This window comes from Conger conger, chromosome 10 (genome assembly GCF_963514075.1).
Source record: "Conger conger chromosome 10, fConCon1.1, whole genome shotgun sequence".
NCBI classification, from domain to species: domain Eukaryota; kingdom Metazoa; phylum Chordata; class Actinopteri; order Anguilliformes; family Congridae; genus Conger; species Conger conger.
This window is the reverse complement of record NC_083769.1, coordinates 34,738,374-34,761,789: the sequence shown is the minus strand read 5'-3', so window position 1 is coordinate 34,761,789 and position 23,416 is coordinate 34,738,374. Positions and strand designations below refer to the sequence as shown.

The window sequence follows — 23,416 nt, the reverse complement described above, 5'->3', positions numbered from 1 at the left end:
TCTCTCATGTAGCAGTGCCTCAGATTGCAGTATGAGTACAGAGTGTGTGTGTGGTGTGGTGTGATGTTTCTTCTTTATGTCATCAGTGGCACTACATCAATGGCTGTCCAAGCTTTCACCCTCCCCAAGTGTCACTCTCTGGAAAATACAACTCACGGGAAAACGTGCACTCTGCCAGCGGACTTCTTTGATCAAAGCAGGACAAAAACAAACACTAGTTGTGAGTGCTTATTCCCAGAGAATGGTACGCAAGTGTCTGTAAGTGACTGGGTTGTATTTACTGTACAGTGCATCAGAAACCTAAGCTAGTATAGTGTGGCTTTGCTTTTGAAACGGATGTTCAGTCCATTTTCCAGGTTTGTGCTTAAGCACTGATATTCTAAATTGCAGACAGTGTGTTGATGAACACACATGTATGCCTGAAACTGTGACTTGATTGAAGGTTAACTAATTGACAGTTGGATTGCTAGATTGTGTTGCATATTGACATTTGCTCTGTTTTTTCTGCTCCACGGATTTTGATTAGACAGTCAGCTCATTCCAATCGCTTATTTTTCTTTTCTTCCCTTGCTGCTGACCTGGGAAACGATTGAGATCACCCATCTTTGAGGACTTTTAGGACAACCCCTTAAATGCTCATTCTAGGTGCTAGAAGTAGAACTTAGGAGCTCCTTTGAGCAAGAAAACATCAGCGCATCCTTTGCGGAAGTAAGTTTTTGGAAAGCCTGATGTATAAATGTTGTGGATGTGGATTCACCTCTCCCCATCTGCCACGTATCTGCCACAACTCACGTGGCTTCGAACTGATGTTTGAAGGAATAAGGGCATTCCATTTGCCTAATTCACGTTTTCTCAATTTCCCTGTTTTTACTTCTTTTTCTTTAATCTTTTCATAGCCTCTCTCGATGAGTGGAGCTAGGGGCACGAAAAGAAAAGGAGGAATGTAAGGGATTGGAATGAGCCCAGTGAATGTGTGACAGAGAGCCGAGGAACAGGAAGTGATGTAATGCATGCTGGCTTCCTGGGAAGCCTTTGTCGGTAGGTGGTGGAAGTGGCTGTTAAGAAAATGTATCTGTAATTAAAAGCAAATTTAAATTTCCTGTGAGAAGCTTTTGAAAATCAGCTCTTCATATCCTGATTTTTAAAATATTTAATGCCCTGCAGTTTTAATCATGTTAATTTTAACCCACAGCTGAGATGCACTCCTGCTTATCTGAAATTGTATAAGCATCTACTTTTGGATTGTATTTATTTCCTTTCTGTCTTCATAATTTAATTTTTTAATTAATTTCTTAGATTTATTGCCTGGCCTGCCTGTGTTAAATGCAGATCATTATACACAGTAATATTAATAAATCATTATTTGCCTGTTGTAAACCTGCAGTTTAATAGGACCGTTTGTCTCAGTGGTTAGGTGTCATCATACATTGCAGTTGCCTCTGAACTGCCAGTGAATTAAAAGCAGAAAGCAGTGTGAGTATTGGAACCCGGAAGCAACCACACGCAGGCATCCATCAAAGGCCACACTTTATTAAGAAATAAAAGCATGTTATGTGTGACAGACCCATAGAGACAAACAGGAACAACTCATTCCATTCCAATGGAAAAATCTGGACTGAGAAAGTGATTGTTTAGTAACTCAAATGCCTTGACAGATCTACAGCTGGGAATGCAGTTCTTTGTGTTATATACATGATGTTATTGATCTGCTAAGGGGCAATGAATAAAAACACCACTCTACAAGTTTGTGTGCCTGTTTCTGTTTTCTGTTTTCTTTAAAAGGACAACCTACATCGCCCTATGGTAGATGAATAGGACTAGACTTGGTTGGATATTGGCTGGACCTACAATGGCATCATAAATAACCTGCGGTGTGTGTGTGCATGTGTGTATGTTTGTTTTTGCATGTTGTGTGTGTGTTTGTGTGTGTGTGAGTGCATGTGCATGTGTGTGTGCGTGCGTGTGTGTATGTTTATGTGTGTGTGTATGTGCACGCGTGCGTGTGTGTGTGCACGCGTGCGTGTGTGTGCATGCGTGTGTGTGCATGTGCAAGGGTGTGTGTCTTTGTGCGTGTGTGGTGTGTGTGTGTGTGTGTGTGTGCATGTTTGTATGTTCTGTGTGTTTGTGTGTGTGTGTGCGCGCACGCGTGTGTGTTTTTGCATGTTTGTGTGTTGGTGTGTGTGTGCATGCATGTGTTTGTTTGTGACTGTGGTGGGTGTTTGTGTGTGTATGTTTGTGACTGGTGGGTGTTTGTGTGCGTATGTTTGTGTCTGTGTTGGGTGTTTGTGTGTGTATGTTTGGGTCTGTGGTGGGTGTTTGTGTGTGTATGTTTGTGTGTTGTGGGTGTTTGTGTGTGTATGTTTGTGTCTGTGGTGGGTGTTTGTGTGTGTATGTTTGTGTCTGTGGTGGGTGTTTGCGTGTGTATGTTTGGGTCTGTGGTGGGTGTTTTGCTGGTGGAGGATGGGGAGAACGGGGCACACAGAGGGCACAGCAGCTGTGTAGAAGGCGGGACAGGGATATGGAGTGGAAGCCATCCGTAAAATTAGCTAAAACTTGAGAATCGGGGTTGTCTCTCCCTGTGAAATTAAGTTTCCTTCGTTCATTAATCACCCACGCCAAGCTATGCCATCCCAATCATAGAAGCTTGCTTTTCGTCACCCATCACGGCGGGTTTGCTTATAGAGAGCCTGAGCCATGGAAATGCCGTAGCTCATAAAGCGTGGATTTAATAATGATAAAAGGCACTGAGATTGAAATAATTAAGATCTATTATGGATAAGAGAGTATTTATTACATGCTTGTATGATTACTGCAAAATCCTACTGTCAGATGAGGCCAAGTTTTTTTGTAATGTGGCCTGAAAACCCACACAAATCAGGTGTTGAATCGGAAGGTCAGGAGATTTCTTAGTCTCCAGGTGCTCCATCTGGGTTCCATTGTCCATTGTCCTGCCCTGTCTCTCTGCTCCAGGCGAGATACTGAAAGTGTGGCGCAGGGCCTGTGGTAGTAGCCCCCTTTGGTGTGTGTACTGTACCAGGGAGATTATGAGCAGTGCCCCCTGCTGCTGACTGCTCTGTGCTGGGTGTGGGCTGAACTCCTTTCTCTGTGGACGCTACCGTCTTGCTATTGCCACTAGCATTTGCCATGAGGTGGACACACAACTGTGAGAAAAGGAGGTGCAGTGAGATTCTCTCCGTAACTTTTCCTAAGTTGCGTAATGCAGATTAGTTCCACTCACCCAAGTCAATGCACTTGTAGAACAGAAATCAGGCCTGTACGTCGTATGTTCGGCACTTAGAGCGACAGCACAAAACACCCTCTCACACGACAGAGGTGTCGAGCGAGCCCCCATTAAGCCCCCTGGTTTTAGATACTAAACAGAAAAGGTAGCGGGATGATGAAATTATTTATTGCAGTTGTTATTTGCTTTTAGCGCAGCCGCTGAAAGGCAATTAAGTGCGTGGGATCTAAATTAAGAGCCTTATTTTTCATCAACATAGATTGGTATCAAGGGAGGAATGGAATACATTAGACAATAATTAGTACCTGTCATTTAGCTTTGCTTGCTTGTGACTGCCTCTTAGCACTACCAACAGCAGAGTAAGAGCAACAGCAAATATTGCATGTTGTATGTCACTTTTTCTCAGAATCAAATCTGTTATTATTTGATTTTGTCTGTTGGTAGAAAAGCAAAGTCCTTTTTCTGGAGGCCATTGAATTTTGAGAAGAGTTGCTGTACAGCTGAAACGCTTCATCTTAATTGCAGCATATATTTTTATGGCCTTGTTTCTTCAGGCTTGCTGTTTGCTGAGTGATGTGGGGAGTACATGGCAGGTCTTCCTAATTTACAACATATCACTGACTCATTTGAATATCCTAAAATAAGCAGCACGGTGTATGGTTTTGTGTCACAGATTGCATTGTGTATTCCCTGACACAGTGCTGTGTATTTATCACTGACAGCGAGATAAAGAAGAGAGATAAAAATAGAGTCCACGCTGTGTTACTGCAGATGATGCTGCTGGAAGCAGGACGGAAAGTGATGCCTTGGCTGCACGGCTGAATGTTCCTCCCATTTCGCTCCTGTTCCTCCTGTGGGATCATCCAGTGCTCCCAGCCCCTGGGCCCCAGGGTTCCCTATCTGCTCTGTCACATGATAGCCCCATTGTGAGGCGATACCTCATCCATTTTCTCTGAAGCCCAAACCGAGAACCACGTGCCCCCTCTACTCCCTTCTGTCCTCTGATGTCACTTCCTTCTTCCGAGGTATCCGCAGTGGCAGACTGTTATATGGACCACTGTTGACGTGCTGGTTGTGCTGACTTTCATAACATAACATAACTAAACATTTTTTATCTTATCCTTTGTTTGACCAGGAATATCCCATTGAGATTAAAAATCTCTTTTTCCAGAGAGACCTGCCAAGACAGGCAGCAGCACAAATGATCACAAATAAAGTTTCATACAAACCACAAGCAGCAAATTACCCAAATTCACTAACAAGCATAAATACAATCGTTAAATTAGGTAATTAAGCAGGGCAATTTAGAATATAACAATCAAGGGAAAATGGGCTAGTCAAAACATAGAGAAACCATTGAGTTTGCTTCTAAATCCTTCACTTGGGATTTAAAGGCATCCAGTGAGACCCACTTTTAGGTCATTTTGCAAAATGTTCCAAGCAGACGGAGCAGAATACCTAAAGGCTCTTTTCCTCATTTTCGTACGGGCATTGGGAACAGATTCATTCATTCATTCATTATCCTAACCCGCTTATCCTGAACAGGGTCACAGGGGGCTGGAGCCTATCCCAACATACATTGGGCGAAAAAGGCAGGAATACACCCTGGACAGGTTGCCAGTCCATCGCAGGGCACATACACCATTCACTCACACACTCATACCTTGGGAACAGACAGCATAAAAAGATTCTGCGAACATAACCAACTCTTTTCTGCAATATATAAATGCATAGGTACAAAGGAAGAAGATGGAGAATCGCCTTATAAATAAGGATATACCAATGAATAAGTCTACGGGTGGCCAGTGCCGGCCAAACAACCCCATCATACAAGGCACAACGGGGAACCCTACAATCTGTAATAAATCTCAACGCACCATGATAAGCAGTGTTGATCGCATGGAGGCACTGAGGGGATACATGCATGTACAAAACAAGAAGAGAGAAGAGAGAAGGTCAGGCGGTAGTTTTTAACTCTCTTTTTGGCTTGGAGAGAATAAAGTAACAGATTTTAAACAAATCTGCCTGTTATATATGGACAAAAATCCATCTATCCATTTTTCCATTTTCTGAACGCCTTATGCCTGGTCAAGGTCATAGTGTTTGGAGCCTATCCCACCATGCAGTGGGCGAGAAGCAGGAATTCACCCTGGACAGGTTGCCAATAAAATCCATTGCCCACACAACATTCACTCACACATTCATACCTTATGGGCAATTCTCCAATTAGCCTACTGCATATCTTTGGGAGGAAACTGGAGTCCCCGGTGCCAGATACCTACAGGTACACATACACAGGGAGAACTCCACACAGAAAGACCCTCTGTCAGGATTCAAACATGGTTCCTTCTTGATACATGTATGAGTACAGGGCATTAAATGCTTGTTTCTGTATAGTAACAGTAATGGAGTCTATGGTGGTTTTGAAGACTAACCGAGTCCTCTGTGGGCTAAAGCCACTCCGGAGCTCAGAACTGTAGTTGCGGGGTATAAATCGTGAAGTCAGGGATATCTCAAACGCTGTTCATTACCCTCAGTATGTCCCATCTTGACACATTATTATCTTTACCGTGTTTTAGCCTCGATTTCAATTATCTCACGCCAGCGTGTGGCCTCGGGGCTGATCCGGCTCTCTCTCTGCAGGTCTCTGCCCACCCAGACTGCCAGTAATGCGTTTCAGGGCCTTCCACCGGTTCACTGTGATTGGCTGCGCTGCTCCCAGCCCCCCGCAGCCCCGCGGCTCTGCGCTGGCAGGCAGGCAGTGACTGCAGGGGAGGGAGGGGCGGAGGGACATGCCCGGAGAAGAAGGGAGCGTCTGAACGCATGAGAAGCGTTAAGCGCTGTGACAGTGAAGTAGTGCCTTTCTGTGCCTGGTGTTTGTGTCAAATGATCTGGTAAAACCGATTCCATGGGGGTAATGCATTGCTGCGTCCCCCTTCCCCGATGATGAATGTTGCTGTCTCGCGGCTGGAGTTGTAAGCAGATGCTAATGCCTCTTAACAGTGCTCCGCTTTCGCCGGCTCTCTCTGGCGCTCTTCCCCTGGCCCTAAAGAGGATGCTTTTCGTATAATTGCACGCACCGTCCTCTTTCAAGGCTCCGCTCTGATTCTGCACAATGGATAACATTCACCCCCCCCCCCCCTCCATTCAGGACGAAAACCTTTGTTCCGCTGCATGAGATAACCGGGATGTAGGAGTGGAACAGTTATAATGAAGCCCATCTATGTACCCATCTATGCACTACTTTTATTTTGAAGAACAGTAAGATAGGTCTTTTTTGTTTCATTGTTATACAAAAGCCTCAGTGTAAACAGGATTGTTTGAAAAAAAGTTCCTTTTTTGCTTTCCATTTCAACTGTGCGCTCTTTTATACTGTTCTGCTTTGCTGAGTGGACTTCCTAACCAACTTGAGACTTCAGGAAGTAAATTGTATTCATGCAGTGAAGTAGCATGATTTTAGAATCTAGTGAATGTTTTAATATTGAGTGCCATATTCAGCTCAGTGGCCCTGGCATCGTGGTTGGCATTGTGGTCTTTCCTGTTGCTATCTTCTTTTTTGTGCTCTTCATAAAAATACTAATCACTAATCCTGTTTGATTGATGCCTTTATGATGAATATTCCATGAGTGCATGATTGCTTTTGTTTTTGTTGTTGCTTGTTTTATACTGCAAGCGAGCCTTCATTCAGTGAGCAAATTAATTTGTATAATTCAATTATTATTATTTTTTATTTATTTTATTTCTGCCTTATGGCAAGTCTTCGTAATAATGAATTTATATAAGCTTTTAGGATCAAACTGTATCCCTGACATGTTTATAATTGCAACTGTGAACCCAATATGCGGGCTGCACAGCAACACCTGTTCAATGAACACTTTTTTCAATGTATCATAACATTATTCTTCATCGGTGGGCTTAACATAACTTGCTTATTCTTACTCAGTATATTCTGTGTGTATTTCATGTATTTGATGTGACAATATCCTTTAATACTTTTATTGTTATTTGTTGGTTTCAGTGCCACCTGCTATGAAATTGAACAGATATAATGATTCAGGATTCAAGCTTTATAATGTAACAAAATCTTGGGTTAATCGTAATCTGATGAACTGTTATCGGTTCTGTAAATCTTTCCATGTCAAAGATTTAGTGGTAAAAATGATTGAAATTTCTGTTTCATTTTGCTTGTATTATTTCATTAGTCATACAGTAAGTACAGTAGCTCCTCTGTGTCACAAAAATGTTACAGGTATTACAGGTATCAATGTATTGCCTGTTTGTCTATGTGCAATTTTTGCAGAGAAGACCAAATATTTCTTGTATCTTTACAATTCTCTATTCATCTATGAATGCTGAAATAGAGAAACAAATATCATTGTTTAAACAATGTATAAACAATGTTACTCATTAACTCATATCATTATTTCACATTAGTTCCATGCCGCATATGTATTATATAACTAACAACAATAATATTCCTCTTTTCTCACAGAAATATAAAGAATTTGAAAAAACGGTCCGGGTTGAAGACATTGATGGCCTGAAACTTGTCAAGAGGTTGGCTGAAAACATGGAGGAGATGTTCCACAAAAAGGCAGAGGCCATGAGGGTATGTTCTTTTTTCAACATTCAGCACATATTCAGCTCATATTTTTCACCAAAAACACACAAAGCTCATGTGGTCTGGAACAGTTGTAGACCATTGTTTGGGTGAGCTACACCTGTTATTAGCTCCTTGCTTCCTGTTCGAAAATGGTTTCATCGATCTGTGAAAAGGGGTGAAAAAAACATCTGTTATTGAAGGACCTGGTAAAGTGGATTTTTGATGGTCAACATGCCGAGGGCCTGTATCCATACTGCCTCACGTAATATACCCTATCTGTCCTGCTATCTTCCTATTAACTGCAATTGCGTGTGTACCAGCTACCCTGTATTAACTTAACAGTTATTGACTGAGTAGGCTTTGCAGCAGGCGGGTTGGAACTGCAGTGTTCACATGCCTGAGCGTGCACACTGACTGGCAGGAGAATGACGAAAAGCGGATTGGTGGGACGCATCATGAAGTGCGGTAGCCATGAAATGCTTTTGACCCCGAAACGCAGTGAGTTCAGCGGGAAATGGCTGAGGCGTCGCTGCGCGGTTGTAATTGTTGATTTTAGTAGGTGTTTCTGTGGGGGTTTTGCTGCCCTGCGGAGGTGTGGGGAGGGGGGTTGTGGAACAGGGCGAAGGCTCAGGTGGCGCTACACTGGAGGAATGGGATTTAATGGGCTGGCAGAAAAAGAAAAGGATCACTTTTTCATCCTTGTTTTATATTTGCATAACCATGAAGAACGTGAGGAGTGAGACGCTCATGCAGGTGTCAGAGGACGCTGCTACAGTACGTTTATTATTATTATTAAAGCAGTGATTTGCGCTCTTCATGAGCCATTTTTTGCTTGTTGCCAAAAAAATACGGTAAAAGAAAGCCTCTCTCCATTCTGCAACAAAAGAAAAAAGATGATTTTATTTTGCGTTAAGTTTTTATTCTAGGCTTGATAAAGGGGTTAATTGATGCCCTTGTTGGAGCTGTGCAAGGCGGGCTCATTGTTGAATCGTTGCGTGAGAGAGGGAAAGGGCGGCTCCACATGGAGACGCTTCTGCTCTGCCTCCACCACAGGCTCATGTAGCCACTGTTGTGTGAAAAGTAATTGTAGTGGTACAGTAATTCAATTTCAGTATGTACACGCTCCAGTCCAATGCTGGGGTTTTATCTGCTCCTCCCCACCGTGTTCCCGGCTCTTTATCACCAGCTACCACCTGCTGTCCACGTCCGTTTTCCACCATGGCATGCAGAGCTTTGGTGTCGGAGATAGGAAGTATGTGTGTTTTTTTTGTGTTATCGTCATAATAGCAGCACTGAAAATGAGTCACTGGCAATGGAAGGAAAACTTTATTAGCGAGTTGTGTTTCTCGTTTGCTGGAAACTTTTTTAATTGCAACCCCCAGTTTTCAGATATGAAAATTCACTTCAGAATGTAGTAAACATGCCCTTGGAAAAGTCTTCCATCTTTCCAGGCTGAATATCCAACAGTCAACTCAAAGCAGACAATAGCTGTTTTTTAATTTTTATGACCTTTTTAGAAACTGGTGTCTGGTTAAGATTATCTTTGGCTACCAGACTGTTTCTGAGATTAATTTGCAGTCCTTATTTTGTTGGAATAGACAGTTTAGAATTGCATGATGAGAAATGTCCTGAAAAACAAACAAACAAAAAACGCTGCAAATGTCATCACAATCCAACAACTAAAGCAAGAAAAATAAAAAATAAAATGAAGGCAGGATAATCTCCTTAAAATGAACTGCTGTTGAGTTTCGAAATTACAAATGACTTTTCCATCAGAAGCAGTCTCATTTACTGTTGGGTTCCCAGAATGCTCTTGGGGACCCTAGCCTTGAAAATATAAGTGGATTTTTTTTTTTAGCAAAGCTGTCTGCCCATCCTCAATACCTGATGTCATACAAAACTGCAGCTTCAGACTTGCGGGCTGCTCTTGATTTCCATCACCGTGGTGACAGGTGGCGGCTGGTCGTAGCTCTGATGGCTGGTAGGTTGGTGGGGAGACTGACACGGGGGGTGGGGGGAGCGTTGCTGTCGTCTGTGATCAGCATCGCTGATTGATGACAGAACCTGAGCAGGATCTGAGACATCTCCTCACTTTTTAACTGAAAGGAAGGGGGGCAGTCGGGGGCTGGCAGGTGCATCAGGTGCATCTTGTTCTGTCCTGCTTCCTCTGTGCACTGTCCCTGTTGGACACAAATATTAACCTCATTTATTAACCTGTCCATTATTTTGTGTATAGGTTGTTTATTGGCTTTGAATGTTTCAACAGTGCTTAATGAGCAGTCTGAACATGCTGTTGCCATTGGTCCTGTGCTTTTTTTTATTGGATCCTGTATTAAAATTAGCATACATATGCTGAAGCTAAAATATAATGAAGTTGAAAACTACATTGTTTTCTAATGCTTCAGTTGTATGTGGAAGTTTACCCAACAGTTTGGAATCTATTAAAATACTCCAAGAAGATTTAAACAGAATCAGGAAGTAGGGGGAGAACCTGGAAAATACAGTTCAATATAGCAAAATATAAAGTTATACATTTGGGAAATAAAAATATCATGCAGGACTACTTTATTGGAGGTACAAAATTGCAATGTGCTCAATTTGAAAAAGTCTTGGGGGTAATAGTTGGTCAAATCCTTTCAGGTTCTCGTCACTGCGCTGTAGCAGTAAAAATAACCAACAGGATACTGGGATATATAGCCAAAGAGTATGCATCCAAGGATGTTATATGTATCTATGCACCACAGTTGTCCGACTTGAGGTTCAAAGAAGGGCAACCAGATTGGTTATGAGGAAAAGATGCTTAATCTCTTCAAGCTTAGAAAAAGGAAACTCCATTGAGGCTTTTTTAAAATTCATAAAAGGGATTAACATAGTGTACTATGGGAGATGCTTCAGGTTGAGTTCTGTTTGCAGAATTGGGGAGCATGAATGAAAATGAGTAAAAGATCAATTTTGCACTGACAGTAATTTTTCACACAGAGTGGTCAGTGTGTGGAATAGCTTACCTAGTCATTTAGTTGAGGCAGAAACTCTGGGGATTTTCAAGACCAGGCATGATACAGTGATATATACTATCTAGTTTTCAGGTAAACTGGAGTAAACATTAGGCACACATTATTGATAGGAAAATGGTGAGAATTGTTGGGCTGAATGGCCATGATGGGTGTCATCACACTATGCTCCATGATGTTACATGATGCTTGTTGTAAGGTGTACTCCTATTAGAGGGTCCCAAACTTTGATCATTTGTGGTGGTCAGCAAGGCTCATATCATGGACACTCAGGGAGAGTCTTTAAACCACTTTTACTGCTGTGTACTATCCATATGAAAAGGATCATTCAGTAAGATAATGTGATGTCTAAACTGGCTGCACTCATAATCCTTTTGGGGTAAAATGTTGCTTCGTTCTGTGCTCATTCCTTCAGCCTATTTATGTTGTTGCATTTTCTTTTCAAGTAAATACCAACAGATTGTGAGCGGATTTCCAGATTTCAAATGAAATATTATGTGGACATTTATTTTCTGTATATTCACATTTGCTGTGTGATTTCAATTTAACACTTAAATGTGCACGTACATCCATTTTAGTAGCTTCTTCATTTTTCACCAGTTTTTCTCACACTTGTCTGCTGTCTGCACCCTTCCTCCAATGCACTAGCAAGCAAGACAATGACCATGCTCCACCACACTGGCCGAATGGCACAACAGGAAATATCTTATTTTATTTACCTCCTGAGAAAATGGTTTGTAGCAACATCAAAATAATAATGCCATACTTTATGAGTGGTACCATATTTATTAAATGTACTCAAACAACACAAATATGCCACTTAAAGAGACAGTGACCAATTTGATCTTACAAGATGCACTTTCCCTTTCCTCTTTTTTTCTCTTTAGAGCACTATTGATGTTTGGATTCAAAAGGTGCTAAAAGGAATCGAGTTGACGTGTCAGAAAGCAGTTTTCACTGCTTTAGATTTTTGTTTACGTTGCAGCAATCTGGAGGGTTGTTCCACAATATTAATTGCTGTTCCCAAATGCCCCTGATGACTCAAGATTGTTCTCCCTATAAAGACTGTGTTTTGGCAGGCCGTGCATGGCCAGATGAACAGGCCAGCACATTTCTGTGATGCAGGAATTGTGGAAAGGGTAATAGGCCTAACCCCTCTTCTTTCTTCTGGGGTTATTGGCAATCAATCACATCTGGCTCATATGGTTATGAATGTCAGAAAAAAGGAGCGTTTTATTCGCAGCTTCGCGAAGCGTCATGTTGTTTCTCACTGGGAAATGGCCGTGTCCCTGTGGGCTGATTCTGGGGGCTTTTGAGCAGCGAGGAGCGGCAGTGTCACGGTGGTGCAGTGGTAGGATGGGGAGTATGTCTGGAGACGGTGCGGTCTGTTGGAGGGAGGTGAAGGCGTTTTGTGTCCGTGTAGGGAGAGGCAGAGGGCTGGAGAGCCTGGAGGCCTGCAGGATAGAGAGTTGCATCTTGGGTGCAGTGCTCAGGGAATCTGTGCAAAGCAAATGTAGCCAAGGAAAAGGAGTGGGAAACAGAGAGAAGAGAAGTGGAGTTCTGGCACTCTGTCACACCCTGCAGGGGTCTGTGAGGAGAGCTAGTGCACTGTCCTCTGTCCTGAGAGTTCCTCGTCAGAAACCAGGCATCTCTCTCTCTCTTATTTCAAATAATATTGCAGATGCCTAAAATAAGAATGTCATTATTAGTGTGCATCTAATCATTCTTCCTTCTTGAGATATTTGTGTATGACCTTTTAGCAAATGTTTTGCAGAAACTGAAATCATTCTGAAGTCTGTGAACTATGTTAGTTGCCCGTCAATAATATATGTCCCCCCACCTCCCCAAGCACACACACACACACACACACCACAAGCTGTTATCCTAGTCCAGGTTTGTAATGTGAGTCCTGTAAACACATGATTTTTGTCAGATTAATAATAGATGGAGAGTTATAGGTCAGAGCATTCCACTTTGAAGCATGAGGGGACTATTATAATGGGCTGTTTCCATGGCAGTTTGGACATTAATATGAGATGGACAGGACATATGTCAGGGGCTAAGCATTAGAAGAGCAGTATTTGTTTCTTTTGCTCATCCAGAACAAATTATTTTCAACCGACTTCTGTCTCTCTGAGGCAAGGGTGAGGTGCTGGCTAAATAATGATAGAAAAGTGTGTGTGTGAGTGTGTTTGTGTGTGTGTGTGTGTGCGTGTGTGAGTGTGAGAGTGTGTGAGCGTGTGTGTGTGTGCGTGTGCGTGTGTGTGAGAGAGTGTGAGTGTGTGTGAGAGTGTGTGTGTGTGAGAGAGTGTGTGTGTGTGAATGTCTGTGTGTGTGTGAGAGTGTGTGTGTGTATGTGTGTGTGAAAGTGTATGTGTGAGAGAGAGAGTGTGTGTATGTGTGAGAGTGTGTGTGTGAGTGTGTGTGTGAATGTCTGTGTGTGTGTGAGAGTGTGTGTGTATGTGTGTGAGAGAGAGTGTGTGTATGTGTGAGAGTGTGTGCAAGAGAGAGGAAAGAGTAAAATGAAAAAGCAGAAGACAGATACTGGTCCAGAGTCCAGTTATATTCCTGGTGTTTTTTTAATGCATGTTCATAAGGCTCAGTGCTTTCTCCATCTTGGCTTATTGAGAGATTATAGCTGCAGATTCATCAGTGTGGCACCTATCATTTTGGCAAGGCTGTATGGTGCTGTGTAAACAGCTGAGAAATCCGGATTTTAGTAGCTGTCGCACTCCAGATTGTCACATTCTGATGCTTAATGTCTTAATATACATTTGCATCATTTTTTTGCAGATTGGCAGAAGTTCAATAATTTGTGCTTTTCTAACCCTGGCTGTGATGGTGTATGGTCTGTTTTAAATGCGATGGTGGCATTGAGAGTCTCCACACATGAATGTAATTACCTCCATCTCTTGCATGAACAGTACTCCCTCCTGCTTGGAAAAAGTCATTTCCTTTCCCTTTAAACTGTCATTATGCATTTTTCCAATGCCCCGTACTATGAAATGGCTGGCAAAGAGAAAAGCTGTGCTGCATAGTCTTTGTTAAATGCATTTAAATGTGAATTCTTTCAGCTTTCTTTGATGGAAACATTAATTTCAAAATTCAAAGGCAAATGAAGGGTTTCCAGTTTATTGTATTAATTTATGCTGTTCCAAGTATCTCCGTAAGTTTTAGCTGTAGCTGGGATAGAACTATTGCTTCTTACGAATATTCTTTAAATCTGTGTGTGCTATAAAATTCATATCATTTAATATATAACTGTTTAAACCAGACATGACTGATCAGTATAAATAATGTAATTTGCCTAATTTTGTGAAATAATACTTTTTGTATTCACCTTTGTCTTTGGTAAAGTGTACTATGTGGAAATCTCCATAATTTACTGAGATGTAGAGGTCAAATTTATATATAGAAAAAAAATAAATCCATTTTCTCTGGAAAGCCATTAAGGGAAGTAACAGAGGTACGCTGAGTTCTTTCCGCCTTTCAGTCTGATTGATGCTTTTTAGATAAAAATGAGGTGAATCAAGGTTAAGTATCGATGATTTTTTTCTCAGAACAAATCCAAGCATCCTTTAAGCTTCCTCTTAGTCGGAGTGGAGGAGGCCCTCTGTAAATAAATATTCAGGGGGGGCACTGTATCCAGTGAAGCAGGGAAGAGGAGTCTTGGCAGAGAGTTCCTGGCCGGTCTGACGAGCTGGAGGACAGTGTTGGTGCCTGTGTGCAGGGGTATGTTATCTCAATAGCTTCCCTGTGCTGTGCAGTCTGGAGCTCTCCAGCCTCAACGCGTGCCACTGTGTTATGCTGCTCACACAGACGTGTGCTGTCTGCCCTGGGCCAACCACCCTCACACTGTCATCTATGTGACGAGTGCTCCCAGAAAAACAAACAGGAAGTCTCAGAGAAGCCCAGATAAATAGAATGCAGTCGGGAAGAGGAAAAAAAAAACTGGAAACTGGCTTTGATTCCAGTGTAGGAGGAGTGCCATAAGGTGGTTGAGTCTTTTCTGCTCTCCTTTTTATGTGGACTTTTTCCACATTAATAATTCAGAAGGAGACTAAAACAGCAACGTCAAGGCAAAATAAACAGCAACGCAGGGAAAGTAAACAGTACACGGATTGGGGGGAGTTGTGGTTAATACTTAAAATTTCAGAGCTTACTCAGTCCACCCCAAAGGGTATAATCACAGTGATACCTAAATAGGCACCATTACTTTTTTTGTTTATTTTTATAGTTCTCTGGCACTATGCATATAAATCAGTACATGGGCTTTTTTAAATCAATGGATTGCTGTGTGAATGTTAAGTCCTAATTTCCCTTGTATTTTCACTTTTTTTGAAAAACTAAAAATAAATTAACATGAGCAATAGCGATATACTAAATATATGTATATTTTTGGGAATAGTCCTAGATGACATCTCGCTTAGTAATCATTTTGTTGTTTTATTTGTTGTTGTGGAATGTGTTGTGGAATGAGCCTGTGGTTGGATCCCCATAGCCCCTTCAGTATGTCTCAGTAAGGATGCCAATCCTGACAACAATATACCAACCCAGCAAAAAATAACATACACACACATATACACAATACACACGCATACACACATACACACAACACACACAAGTACAGTATTCACAACACACACACACACATACACTTAGTGATCACTTTATTAGGCAGACCTGTACACCAGCTTGTTAATGAAATATTTAATCAGCCAATCATGTGGCAGCAACTAAATGCAAACAAGCAAACAGACGTGACCAACAGGTTCAGGTGTTTTTCAGACAAATAATATAATAATATTTAATTTAATAAGTCTAAAAAATAATGTCTAAATAAGTCTAAAAAATAATGTCTAAAAAATAAGTCTAATAAATATCCCCAAAAAGTGCTCACTGAGTGTATATACACAATACATAACACATAAAACACATACGTGCATAATTACACACACCCACACACATGTTGGATTTGCTGACTATCTCCACCTTACACAAGCCAAAGCCACTGAATGCATGGGGTTTCTGTATGCAACAGATTAGTAAGCAATGAAGCAACAGGCCCCAGATATTACTCCTGCATGTCTCCACAGAGCTTCCTCCATCAGGCATTGTCAAAGCCATGCCCCTTCACTCCCTCCTTCTAAATGACATTTATTTAATTGACTGACACCTGAGGGAGGAGGCCAGTTAGACAACAGAAAGTATAAAGGTCTCGAGATAATTTTTCAGCGTGTCGATGCCACTGAACATCTCGGAGATCTCGACAGATATTCCTATTGACAGGTGGATCACGTGGAGAGGTTGGCATTTACTGCTGAGTTGGAGGCTAACTGGTCAGACCTTTGAAAATGTTACAGTTTATTTTCCAGTGTTTATGCATAACAAGTACTGCCGTTAAGGCTGGAGTGGCACTCTGTCGTTCATGAATGTGGAAATTCAGATGGCGCTGGCACTCTTTCACTCTTTTTTTAGGTCACCAACATTGCTTATTTTTTTTCCATATGGGAATTGTTTGTGCTCAGATCATCTGTGGAGAATTATCCAATAATCCAAGGTTTTAGTCAGTGATCTTAGAGGGCCATTGTTGTGTCTGCTGGTGAAGTGTATGAATAATGTAAGAGTTGGCAGTTTAGCTTCAGAGTTGCTATGGGGAAATTAAGTTGACCATGGCTGATATTTCTACAAAACACATTTTAATGGATCTAAAGAATATGCCCTTGAACCCAACAAAACCGCACACTATATTTCTGTATTTTATATATTTCTGGCAGTGATTAACCAGACAAGCTTTCCTATATCCTTTATATATTCAATTAATTAATTTATTAATTGGCATCTCTTTCAAGGGGGCCACATGTCAATGTTTGTGAATATAATCTATATAATGTATATTATAATGTAATGTGGATTCAAATGTTTGTTTGGATTCCCTTTGGAAACGTTTGATAGCATCATGCCTCACTCTGCGCAGCACCTGTTCAGTGTACTTTGTTTAAATAAATACAGTCCCCTCCAAACATATTCAGATTCTTAACGTACAGTAAATCAGCAAATAAGGCTGTACAAAATAAAGAATTCAATGGGATATGTAGTGTGCTTTAAAAATGGGAAAGTAATGTTTTATACTAGCAAATAATTGTTATGGAGTGTATTTACTGTAATTATCCTAACAAAAAATTTACCAATTACAAACACCTTGATACTTATTTTGAATGCAATCAAATTAAAACAATTCTCAATTACTGTCACATGCTACTTTTAAAAGTGTATCTCAGGCTCGTGGAATTGTATTTGGTCCTCCCATCACCTCTTATTTCACTGCAGTATAAAAATGAGGTAACACACCTGTAAAGACCACGTGTTTTGCATCTCTCTGGGGAAAAGCAACAAACTTTCACAAGTCAGTAGATGGTTGTAAACCAGTAAATGAACCAAAACTAAATTTAGCACTTTCTAGTATTTGGCAAATAATTAAGATGTTTTAAACCAATGGAACAGTGGTATAAGGCACAAGTGCCCCAGTGCAGAGTCACACAGATATTTTCTAAATAAAGACAAATCCAAAAGCAGCAATTTCTTTGAATTGAATATAGTCAACTCTGAGTGCTGACTGCAGGCAGGACAGGGGTGTGCACATTTATGATGCTTTTTTATTTTTAGGAAATATATTTATAATTTGGTGAGTGTTCTTTTGGTTGACTCTATCGAGTCATCATTGCATTCAAATATTTTCCCCATACTGTGGCTCAGGTCTTTTTCCATTCACTTTATCTGAGCTGTGAATAATAATATAACACAGTCACAGAGGATTATGAAGTATTCACATGTGACCTTCTGTGATTCCTCCATCTCCTGTCCCACTGTATATCCTGCTAGTCAATACTAACAGCAATTCCCCTGAACTCTCCACAATAACCTGTGATCTTCTCTCCTGTCATCTCTCCCTGTTCTGCTTAATGTAAATGCCACCACAGTGCCCTGGGCTGTGTCAGGAGCGAAATCACTGCGATGCCAAAGTGTATTTGCATCTTAAGTCTGCCATGAAATGCCACGTGCAGGGTATACCTTCTGGATATTTGCTCCCACGTGAAAAAGTTAATCTTTTTCCTCCTCCGATGTGTGTTGTTTATGACCTGGAAAATTACCCTGCATGCTGCAGTCATGGGGCTGGAAGCTGTTTACTAAGGCACAAATTAAGTAGTGGGTTTTGCACTCTGGACCCGTGACAAAATGGAGTCATGTCCAAGCCTGCACAGCTCACTGGGCCAGCTCTTACCCATGTCTGTCTGGGGCCGCTGTGGCGTTCTCCTGTCTCGTGGCAAAGCTCGGATAACCTCCGGCTTGAATATGACACCTCCCTGAGAACACACATGTTCTGTTATTGGTTTCGCCACTAGGGGGTGGTCTTCCTGCTAGACCATACAGAAGAGCCGGTGCCCGAGCGCACTAAGGGAGAGACTGCTGTGGGAAACACCATTTCACATGGAAAAAGAAAAAATCTTGAATTATTGCGGTCGTGAAAATCCTGTTCCATTCAATTAAATGAGTAAGGGGTTCCTTGGTGTCCAGGCAAAACGCACAGTCAACTTTTCACCTGGTTTGTCGATGTTGATGTGGATATGAATTGTGGTCGTAGTGACTATGGTAGTATTATCTGTGGTATAGTACTATATAATACTATATGACTAATTATATTCAAAATTATCCAAAATGATCAGCAACAAGCAACAGGTTTGATGTGATAAACTGTGAAATTAATGTTTATATTTTGCAATATGCTGGTTTAACCCCCTGGTGTATTTTTAGAAAGCCAGTGTTGTTGTATTATGTTTTTCATATTCAAATCTTCTGAATCTATGTTTGCAAAGTGTAACACAGATAAGGCTACTTATTTGCATGCATGTATTCTGGTCTTGTTTGAAGGTTTTTCACTTTTGGTATAAGGTTAAAGAGAAAATTGAAGGCATAACTGTGCATTGACCTTGAATGCACTTGACAAGAAGAAAGAACAAGTATCAAAGTTCAAGTATATTTGGCTTCTGTGTTGGTATTTTGCAAGGGTGGGTTCATGACAAGCCTCCTGAGGTATTATAATGGTTTTTAAAATTACCTTTCTTTTCTGTATGAGTGTATTTATATTCAGATGTGTACCTATGGTATTTGTCCATTATATAGTGTATGTTCATGTGCGTCGTTGTGTGTAAGGGGTGATACATATACTGTACATAGGCAACTCTATGCTATGTAGAAATATGGCATGCTTATTGTATATAGGTTTTTCCCTACTGCTCCTACTCTTTGTCCTGGAAAAAAACCTATGAGCTGTCATTTTTATGTTGATTAAGTATCCCAGTTTTTTTAATGCTTGTATGTGTGATTTAATTTGACAACTTCTATATTAGTACATATGAAAAGAATGTTCCCATTTTGAATAGAAATTGGTGAAGAAAGAAACTAGAACTTTATAAGGCAGATTGAATCCCAGTGAGAAGAGATAAAATGTTTTTGAACAGTGCCAGGACCCAAAGACATTACTTCTGCTTTAGAGTCATTCAGGAAAGTAGTTTCTTATCTACGGGCCAACTGTGCATGTTGGAGGTATGGTGCGCTAAATGAGAATGTCAGGACTACTGAATGAGGAAAAGATTGCCTTGCTCAGCAGGCCCAAGTCAGAAGGGTGGCTGACACATTGGGAAGACATTGCTCAAAGACCTGCGCTGTATTTATACAATGGTATTATCCAGGAAATTATACAATGCCAATGTCATGTTTCTGGTAGGGTTTTTTTTTGAACCGACAGACCTAAATAAGAAATGTATTATGCCAGAGAGATTTAAAATGGGGTTGGCACTATCTTGAACAGGGCTGAATATGTGGATGACTGATATATTGTATGTTTTTGCATGATTTTGAAACAACTGTGCTGTGGTTTGCTGTGGTCTGGCACCTGGAATCCTGGCCGTGTTAGTGTGTACGTGGGCGAACTCCACCGTTATTCCCCCTGTGCTAATCTGACCTGCTGCCCCCCATCTGCTTTAGCAGTCCTGTTTGGGCATGCCAAACTGGGGGTGTGCAGTGAAAAGGCTGTCTTTAAATGTTTATGTTTAGTGTCATGACTGATGTCTGAGTCTGTTGTGCCACCTGAGGTGTGATTTCCAATCTACATCGTTAACCCCTAGCAGAATACGAACTGTGTGTGTATGTGTGTGTGTGTGTGTGTGTGTGTGTGTGTGCCATACAACTGGAAGGAGTGTTTTGATATGAAATTATTATGTATGTAGAAATTCATGCAGCAATCCAATACCATGCTGTTTACAATCAGGGACTTTGAAGGGACATTTCTACAGTGTTGTTTTTAAACCAAGGTTGGTGTCTATCAAAAATAATACGATTACTGTAGCTTACTTTATATTTTTCAGTGTAGTAACTCAAAACATTTTTTGATTGCTTTGACTTTCAATTAATCATTTAATTGAATTGCCTAATGTGATTTAGGATTGATTGTATCAGGCTTCATGCTAATCATAGCCCTGAGAGTGGTGTAGAATGTGTGCATATACAGTAGCTGTGCTGACTTTCTTCTGAAAAAATCCCTTATTTTCTTTTCTCCACGGTAGGCTAGACTGGTTATTTAAACTGTCTCCAGTCACAAACGCTGTTTTTAAGAAAGTTTGTTTTTCATGATTAAGCAGAGCTGTATATTTTTTCTAGGCCACATCTTTGCTGGCTTGCTGCACTCATTCACACCACAGTGAATGTGACTGATCTGTGCTTCCTCACTATGCCCTCATTTGTACTAACGCAGGCCCCTCTCCCCTCTCTGTTTCCCCAGCGCCTGGTGGAGGCGGCAGAAGAGGCCCATCTACAGCACGAGGAGGACCCTGACCTCCAGGTAGGCAGAGAGGAGTCCTCTCACCCAGCGCCTTGTCCCAGTCTCTGCTCCCGTGCCTGTAAATGTGCAGTGGTCCAGGGACAGTTCATTTACGGGGCCGGTGGTGTAATAATGTGATGCTATTCAGTTTATCTTCTCTTTCAATAACACTTTCATTTATTGCACAGTAAACATATACCATTAAAATCTATCCACGTTTTTCCTTACGCTACAGATGCTACACTGGATTTTTATTTTACAAGTATAGCAAAAGCTTCCACACTTCTGAGGGACTGTAATGGCTTCAGGACCAAGGATAGCTCACTCATGAGTTTTGGACAATTACAGTACAAGCTTGCCTGTAGAATTCTTAATGTGTGTTGTTGTCACTCCTCGTGAATTCTGTCCTCAAATGGGAGAGCTACCAGAATGTCTGGATTATAGCAGTTAAAGTTATAGTGCAGCATAAAGAATTTAAGCTTGGGCCTATCCGATGTTATTTCCTAAGTTCAAATTCATTCAGTGGGGCCTGCAATCTAGTCTTTTTCTCTAAGAATGCAAGTCGTCATTTTTCCACAGCAATCCATTATACATTAGATTGATTAAAGGTGTCCCAGATATTATTCATATTATATAATTAATTAATTAATTAATATACTATTAGATTATACTATCAGATTAAAAAACATACAGTCTACCAAATTATATAAATAAAATGTGATTCCATGAAAAGTGGCAGTCCAGAATAAATGTCTGCAGCTCATGGTAGTTGAAATTGAAGTGTAAGAAGTGTACATAGATACCAATGCATAGGCCATTTGTAAGTTCCTTATATGTATTTACTGTATATAAACAATGAATCCATTGATGTTTTTGACCCTCAGGAATGCCCCTTCGGGCATACGTGGTGGTATGCTTGACGTGGTAGACCTCTTTCTGCCTTACATTCCTTTGACATTAGCAATCAGAGAGAAATGACCCAGCTAGTACTAATGGCACCACAACAGGCAAGCAGGCATCAGCAGCCGAGAAAGTGAAAACAATTTTATTCATGGACTGTTTCACTTCAGCGGCTAATAGCCTTTTCCCTCTGCAAATAAACCTCTGGGCGCTGTGTAGGAAAGCTCTTTAATCCAGCCCAGTCTCTATGACTTTGAAATTAAACTGCTTCCAGACACAACCTCCATACCACCCACCCCCCGTCTCCCACCCCCTACCCTACATCCTCGATATGCTTAAAATCCATTAGAGCAAGTTTTGGGAGACTCCCCCCCCCCCCCTCCCCCCCCCGCATTTGTAGCATGTTGGATCTTTTTGGACAGCAGCTGAGATGACTTGGGGAGTCTGGGGAGAGCTAATTTCAGCAGATATTAAACATGGAGTATGAAGGCCATTGATAATGTGGCTGGCTCCACTGCAGGGGGACGGGGCTCTTTATGGCAGTCATTCCCTTTAATCTGAGCGATTGGCCATGCTCAGCCTGGCACAGTGCCGCGGCCCTGCCAGGGGAATCAGAGTGACTCAGATATGATCGCGTTTGAAAAGGTGAGCTGGGAGCAGCGGGTGAAGCTCTCCTCTCCATGCCGATAAGGACGCCCGCTCTCGGCCAGGAATTGCAGCCGTGACATTTGTAGCCGGAACAGGATCAGAGCCTTGTCTGTGTCAGGGGTGAAGGGGGGAGTTATATGTGATTTTTTTCTGCACTCCCTTCAGGAGTTTATTTAGGGAGGATGGCTATGAGCTACCTGTGCAGAACGGACGGATGATTCGGGTGCCATCTTGATTGATCTCACGCTCTGCTGATGGACCTGCAGCGGCTGAAAGCGTCTTAATGTGGAAATGCGCAAATGTGCTTTTAGATGGGGGCTAAATTCATAGGTGTTAAACAACTAAAAATGGGATTCACGTACCGTGTTCATTTCACGTTCTGAGTCTCTGTGTTGATCTGCTTGATCAGATCCAGAGAGAACATCGTGCCAGTGAAATGGGTGTTACTGCAAGTAAGTACTCAATTTCATGCGCTGCAGTCAGCGAGGAGATGTTCTTGCTTGACTGAATGCTGGCACCATCCTGCCTTTTGCGATTCTACATGTGAAGTTGCACAAGCAGTCCTGCTAACCAGGGGTCCTTGAAGTCCTCTTTCGGGAGGCTCCGTGGGCTGGGATTTAGGGGACAGTAAAATGTAGTGAAGACCCCGCTGTTCATTACTGTCATGCTCCATTAAAAAGAATCAATTCTTAATCTTGGCTCAAAGAGTCCCCTCAGAACCCTTTCCCCCCTTGGATTGTTGTTTTTATCAAAAGTCCCATCTCTCCATCTGCTCCTCTCCGGAATACTGAATGCTCTGATTGCGGGAGCTGCTTGCGATTGGTGGGAATAGCGGGGGGTGGACTCTTTTTCATGCACTTTTGTTTGTCTATTAGTGGAAGGAAGACATTCAGCACACTTAAAGGTGTGATTTCCTGAGTGGTTTGGTGGTTCAGTGGGTTATCTGCCGTGCCCCCTGAAGGCACTGCACGGTCATGTGTACATGAACAAGATGAAAGAACACAGTCTGTCAATGGTTGTTGCTGCAAGCAGGCGGAAATAAGGTAGTAGTAGTGATTTATCAGCATTCTTTAATAAGAATCTGTGCATATGTTATCTGTTACTTATGCAATGCAGGCAGGAGACCACATTTTTTA

General features: G+C 41.6%; 1 protein-coding gene across 1 annotated transcript in view; it reads left to right on the top strand.

The window, feature by feature from the left end:
- The window catches only part of cacna2d3a (calcium channel, voltage-dependent, alpha 2/delta subunit 3a), a 173,901-nt gene that overhangs the window by 25,625 nt on the left and 124,860 nt on the right, over positions 1 to 23,416 (top strand). Inside the window, exons 3-4 of the mRNA XM_061257192.1 lie at positions 7,734 to 7,850; positions 20,694 to 20,753. Coding sequence (XP_061113176.1) covers positions 7,734 to 7,850; positions 20,694 to 20,753 — 177 coding nt within the window. The remainder of the gene's footprint in view (positions 1 to 7,733; positions 7,851 to 20,693; positions 20,754 to 23,416) is intronic.